We start from the raw sequence: 7570 nt of genomic DNA on the forward strand, positions 1-7570 counted from the left end.
ACTTTTCCTAATACACATTACTATATAGCTCATCCATATAACGGGGATCAATAGTTAACTCATGATTTTTATTCTTGTTTTACAGAGGAATATTCGGATCATCCGAATGAGGTGGTAAAGAACGAGGAGCTAACGTACAACGGCGCGAATTCGTATACTACGCAGATCCGGTACGCACAGAGCCTAATCCTGGCGATAGGCAGTCTGTTGATGAGCACATTGCTGCAACAGCTGCTGCGGTGAAGCGATAGCACCGGCAACGTACGAGAACATCGTATATCCCATGCGTCGAAACCCCTTCTTCTGTGATTATCCTACGTTTAATTGATTTCTTGAGAAGCGCGCGAGACATATACGCGCGTCCCTCGGCCGTCCCTTGATCGTAGTAAGACACGCACGATCCATGGTCGCGCCGACTCGAGAGATGGCAGAGAAAAGAGAAGAGGCGGACGGAGAGAGAGAGAAAAGACGATGATAAAAAGCGAGAGAGAGACACATCGAGATACGCACGACACACGAGCGGCAACGCCATATTAACTACAATTAATACAAATTAGCAGGATTCCAAGATGGAATACCATAGGACGAAGACGACAAAGCCGAAGGTAGAACGGGAAGTAGTAGAGAAAGCGAAAAGAAAAGAAAAACGCTACTATTAGACACTACTTATAGTACACGCCCACTATTATACTACTATAAATAATAGTCGTATTGGTTGTCCTTTTTATCATTACGCTGATAGCTATTTATTCGAATACGACAGAGACCGAAGTGGAAGTCGTGGCAGCGTGCTAAGTATCCTCGAGCGAAAAAAATGTACGAGAAAAACGGAGTCTATTAGCATATTAGTAGCAGGGCTACGCGAGAAAATCCGTCAGAGATCGCGTCTCTTTAATTACAACATAATTTCGCGAATCCCATAATTCAGGGCAAAATATCGCGTAGGCTCGACCAACAACGACGAACGATCCTTCGTTAAGGGGTCCTTGCACGGAATCGACAAGGTCATAGCTTTTTCCGAGCGCGATCATCTGAGCACCCGAGAAAAAGAGTACCTGAAAATCCTTGAATATTTTCGGTTCGCGGCCAAGATCCGGAGCGAATAATTCCGATTCTTATTGCGAGAGTCTCCCGGGGATCTCGTAGATTCTTCGACTCAAAGTCGTCGATACGACGTTTCGTAGTTCCTCGATGATTGGTTGAAGGATCAAAGAATTAAAAGAATCGTGTGGGAGTAATCATGTCTCTCATGCGGCGTTTAGCTCAGATCGATCGCCGCGGATGCCCAGCCAATAACAGGACGCCGAGGACGAAGGATCATTCGAGTTCGCGTGCGAGACCGTGAGTAGGATAGTTAGCATGCGTGTAAATAAATTCCTAATGAATATGTACAAGTGGCTCTTGGTCGTCTTGTATGCCGATGGGCAGCAGGGGATCAGTGAGATTTAAGAAAGAGTGCCGTATTTCTAGATAAATGTTATGAGAGAGAGAGAGAGAGAGAGAGAGAGAGAGAGAGAGAGAAATATGAAAAGAGAGTGTGTATCGGAAAGAAAAAGTGTGAGTGATTATAATGCGAGCAATGTAAAAGTACTCATCGAACAAAGCAACGCGAGACATGAATTTGTGCGATTTTTTTGCCATTATGTCGAACTAATTACGTCATTGTTGTGAGTCAACAACAAGGATTGTGTGTATCATTGACTCGAGCCGTTGGATAAGAAAAGTAACGGAGAAAAAGAGTGAATGAGTAAATAGAGAATAGCGTGCAAGAGAGACTGAGTCGTGAATCAAGTAAGAGACAGATTTTTGTATAATAGCTGTATTATACCGAGACTTCTATCTATAGAGATCTGTATTATATTTATTATGCATTATCATTACGCTACGAATATTCAACACTCGATATTCTATATTCGCTAGTGAAATATCAAATTTAATAACAAATAAATTAATGTACTGCCGGCGTTGGGGGTGAAGCGGCGATTGTGGTGCGAACAAACCACCAAGGCCAATTCCTGACATTTGTTATTTTCCTCGTTTTTTTTTTATTCCGTTCCAAATATTATAATATTATATATTATATATGCGCGGATAATATTTCTATTCAAACTATTCACGGTATCTAATTAGTCACTTGTTCGATCATGTTTCCGTTTTATTAATTCTATATAGGTTTTCTTTTTTTATTATTGTATTTATTTACTAAAAAAAAAAAACTCGCGCACGTATCATGTCACACTCGCGTATACATACATTTCATGCCACATACTCGCGGATTCGTCTTTCATGCGACGCCACGCGCTTCGAAAGCGAGATTGCGTATACGCGTTCACGCGACACATACGTGCGTAGATACGACATGCGAGGAAGAAAGATGAAGCAGTGAGTAAATTTTCTTTCGCGTCTGCTAAAAAAGAGAATTTCAAGCGCAACTACACTAACGAATTATTGTAAATACGAACTTATGCGGAAAATGAGTACCGTGACAAGAGAATGTATATGAGTGCCTGTGCAGATGCGTGCGTGTATGAGATAAGTAAGTGCGAGGAAGAATAAGAGGTCCTTACTCAGGATCTTTAGATAGCGAAACAATAGTCCTTACGAGTTGAAGATTGTTCGATGCGACCCGGCTCGCTTTCGACGAGTTCGTTCATGATTCATCGTCCCTACTTGCGTCTACGATCACGACAACAGCGAATGATTACGATCAGCCGAGAATTGCGAATATACAGCGGAAATTCAGCAGCAGTATTATAAGCCTAAGTGTCTGTATTTTTTGTGTTATACCCTCGCAATAATACAGTGACCAATCCGGGCAACGCGATTTTTCACGATTCCAACTGATCATCGTTTTGAGAAACTCATGTTTTTTTATAAATAAATAATGTTAAGTAAAATGCATCAACAGACAATCATTATCATATCGCAGTGTTCCGAATTGATCAAAATAAAGATTCATTTATGCTGCATGTTAATTATTATCTTTATCTATTATTATTCCTGAAATAACTCAATAATCATAAAGATATTCATCCAATAACTATGAATATAAAGAGCATTTTTGAACATTTTTCAACCAGAATTACCGTATCTCATACGCATCATCACCAATCTCATCTTGCGAAATCTTAACTTTCGCTTAGCGAATGGACGCGCGCTCACTTATTGCGCTATATTTGCGCATTGTTAGGAATCGTGAAAATGTCGCCGATCACGAGTTGAATTTATTATTTTAAGTGACGGAAAAGAGAAACACCGCTTGATCGATTGTTCGTGCGCGAGGTGATACGTGAATTAACGTGAATGATACTCATCCGCGCGAACGATAAACGAACACACGCTATAATAATAATATAGACTCGAATTATTCGATATAGAAAATAGACAAGGTCACTCACTGCAGATTTACTTTTCTTTTTATTTTATTTATCCCTCTTTCTTTTATTTCTATTTCATTCACATCCATTATATCCACACACCATTATGTCGCAGATCGCGAGACGTGAGGCGTCCTGCTACCGGCGAGGAAGAAAGTATTTTTTTAACAACAGATAGAATGCATTTTTGGTGGATTTGTTGGTTCAGAGATATGTAAATAGATGTAACATGTATACACAATGAGAGATTTACGCGGTCCTATTAACCAGTCGGATCTATATTTCGGTCCATTCGATCTAATGGATCCGTCACGATACGACTTAAACACGTGTAAATAAACGTCCGAAATAGAGGAGTAAAAAAGAGAAAAGGCGAAAACACAGGATACGCTTCACGTCCATCCCGAGAAGATCCAAATCCCTGTCTATTATTACGTTCGGTATGCCACCTCGCTTACGTAATTATCTACTCGTATGCGTGTACAAGACAAAAAAAGGATGCTCGACGAGACGCGCGCGGATGCCTCTCGCACGAAAGAGAGACATACCGCGCGTATATTCATGCACATTGTAAAAGAAAAAATATATTTGTTCCTCTCTTCTCGAGATCGAGGGTAAAATATCGACCGCGCTGACAATACTGCCGTGCGGTTTATAATGAATTAATTAATTTAACGTAAAAAGAGCGAGGAGATAAAGTGAATTTCATAAATATTCGCGTCATTGTAAATAAATTAACGATTAATAACGATAAACGCGATGAAATTTATATTAAAGTGCATAGCGAGTACGAGATAGGTTTCTAATAACGATTTATTATAAAAATAAAAAAATGAATGTATGTTGATGTCTAAGATTTTTAACAAGATGGAAGATACAGAGTGGTTAATTATAAACTACGATTAAACTATTCATAATCGAAGAACGCTAATTAAACAGGAAGCAGATTCGAGTGTGGAGCAAGCACTTAGCCAGATCGTGATTTCTCACGTTGCGTATATTATTTTGTAACCGGAACATACAGGACCCATACATATACACTCTCGACGTCACGGTTATCATACGCGGCGCTTTATATCGTGAATTGGCAGAATTTAAAATATAGAAGAAAGATTGAAAACTTTAGCATACGATATAAGATAAAAAAATATGACAAAAAGCACTAAAATAATAAGATAAAAGTTGATTAAGCTTCTGGCACTAATTTGGTACTAATTGTAATATTTCGATAATAGAATTTACAAATTATATATATATATATATATATATATATATATATATATATATATATATTAATTTCATTTCAATACTGATTATATAATCTGATGCAAAATGGTTTTATAACAATTATTCGTTTTTGCATGCCTAGACATATGTATATGATACATCATATCTTTATATCCGGGCGATTTTTTATTTTGCTGAATGCAATGCAGCGCATTCGATGAACAATGAACCGTGATGTATTAATTAAAAATCTATCATCTCTCGCCAAAGATCGGTAAGGTTCGTTAATGAGTATACTCGTCGTTTTTATTCCGCACTCGGTTCACCGCCGCGTATGATATCCTTGAAACGGAACCTTATAGATTGCGTGTGTTCACCAGTATGCACATTCAAGTACAGTACCAGTCGTTCATTACGAAGCGTTACAGGATACAATACAAAGTAGCGTAGCATTCATAACGATAGTCCACTATAGCGAAATAGTATTTAAACGAGCAACCAGGTTGCAAAAAAAAAAAAAAACAGGAAAAACGCCATAATCAACCAAAAAAATTGCAGATAACAGTGTGTAAAAAAGAAGTAAACGTAAACAAAGTTTTCACAAAAAAAGAGACATACATGCAGACACAAGGCACACATCATATACGTCACAGACATGCAGCTGTCGCGAAACTATGCAATGCAGCGAGATTATATACGCGTGATAGAGAGAGAAAGAGCACGAAGATAAAGTGAAGCACACGATATATATAAAACTACGTTCGTGTAAACGCAATCTGTACGCAGCACGCGTGCGATGGATGCGTGAGAATGAAAGGCGGGAGGCGAGCAAGATGTACGTGGTCTTACGCGAGAGAGCGTAGGCTCGTCGGTGTTACACAATTTATGTAGGTATATTCTATATGTATGTCGATATATAGCGAAGTATATCGATGGCAAACGAAAGTAATTAAAAAAAAAAAAAGAAAAGAAAAAGAAAGGGGAAAAATCGTGCGTCAAGTCGGGGGACTGGCTGCATCGTATTTTGTTTCGAAATACCTTGCGGAAATCATTCCTGTTTGTCGGAAAAGTCTGGAGAGAAGAATCAGAGAGAGAAAAAGGAGAAAGAGAAAGAGAAAGGACGGTCCAGAAAAATTCAGAAAGTACAGTATTCTTATAAAATAGTATATTAATTGCAATTAATAGTAATTAATAGGTTTCTTACGGTACGTATTTAAAAAATCACGGCTTATCTAGTTTATAATATTTCTTCAGAATCTGTTATCGTGTAACACGAATATATTGCAAATTAGAAAATTTCATAATTCTAGTAATTAAGAAACGGAAATATTTAACATAGCAATATTTATCTTTTGTATAATATTTATTTAATATATAAATATATGTTGTAATTTTTGCTCTCGCGCACGCTAAATTATTTTTACAATTTATAGTAAATAGAGGATGTTCGCTACAGAATATGGACCGTCCTGTCTTACATACGATCTTACTGTTAGTACAAAAGAGATAGTCGATGCACGAAGTATACACGATCTACTTGACTTGTGTCGTATAAATCACAGACAAATAACAACATTTGGCACTAATTTATCACTTGGATAATGCAACTTCTAGTCTATTCTCCTATTTTAATCGCTCGTTCATATTAGTACGTTGGTCAAGAATTATCCTAAATTTGCAAAAAAAAAAAAAAGAAAAGAATTATCCTAAATTTGCCCGTTTGATAAAATATGTAAAAATTTCATCATATATATATATATATACATATAAGAAGCAGTTTACGAAAAAAAGAACATTATATGTTATATAGAAATGATTTCTCAGATCTATCATGATTTATACTCAAGTTAATAACTGTACACATATCGATTTTGAATATGTTAAAAGCTTTATTAATCTAAAATATTGTTCCTAAATATTGTCCTAATTTTGATTCAAATCTAATCTTTTTATACATTTTTATGTCATGAGAAGAGGCCTAAGAATGTTTATGTAAAAAAAAAATGTTTTGAATTACAATTGAATATTCCTGCAATTTTCATTAAATCTATAAGTAAAGAACGCTATTAATAAAGCTCAAGTAATTTTTTTGATAGTATAAATGAATATATTTTTCATTCATATATACAATATATACAATATACGTTGCGCGAAATATAATAGAACAACACTGTCCTACTATTTATTTGATATAAGAACGCAATTTTTTTCCGAAATAAACTGCCATATTAAATTGTTAAAATCAGAAATTATCTAGGTAAAGAAAAACAATAAACTTCAGTACATTCCAACAGAATAAAAAATACGTTCCAATGTTTCGCTAATACGGCTAATTTTAAGTTTACTTTAATAAACTTTAAAAAAATAGTAATGAATATTATTTCGTAAAAAAACTCTATTTTCTCTTTCTAGTTGCTTTTTCACAAACACCATAAAAATGGTACACGACGCGCTTTGTGTTCACGATAGCATAATTATATCAGTCTAATGCAAACAGTTATTGTATTACTTAATGTTTTTATATATACGTAAAGTCTGTCTCAAGAAATTGTTACTTAAAACATTGTATGATAAATAGAAAACAGATAATGCTCGTCTAACGAGAATAATATGTGCATCTCTACATTTCTGTTTTGCATTGCACATTTAACGCAAGTTCAATCACATTACGCTTAAGAAGTTATGTTACAACGCGTATTCTTGATAACTTCTCTTCGGCAGATTAACGCGCTATAAATGTAATATCTTTTCCATGTAATATCGAGCCATATCTAACATACAACGAGCGCATCGATTGCACACTAAAGACGTATCTCCCGCGATTATGCTAATCATTTTCGACGGAAAACAAAATCCAAATTATATATATATTGAACGGAATTGGGCGAAAATATTTTCTAATAGCAATAAAATAATCGCTTTCGTGATTCTATACACCATTATACAATAAAGCAACAATACATCAC

General features: G+C 35.9%; 1 protein-coding gene across 1 annotated transcript in view; it reads left to right on the forward strand.

Moving 5' to 3' along the window:
• Positions 1–4518, forward strand: part of Ephrin (ephrin) — a 46199-nt gene extending 41681 nt beyond the window's left edge. The window contains 1 exon segment of the mRNA XM_070296729.1: positions 86–4518. Within this exon segment, the coding sequence (XP_070152830.1) occupies positions 86–243 (158 nt within the window). The 3' untranslated portion in view covers positions 244–4518.
• The last annotated feature ends 3052 nt before the right edge of the window (positions 4519–7570 follow it).

The sequence above is a fragment of the Polyergus mexicanus genome, unplaced genomic scaffold (assembly GCF_030449975.1).
Source record: "Polyergus mexicanus isolate NDT 795.1 unplaced genomic scaffold, iyPolMexi1.0 SCAF_5, whole genome shotgun sequence".
In the NCBI taxonomy this organism is placed as follows: Eukaryota; Metazoa; Arthropoda; class Insecta; order Hymenoptera; family Formicidae; genus Polyergus; species Polyergus mexicanus.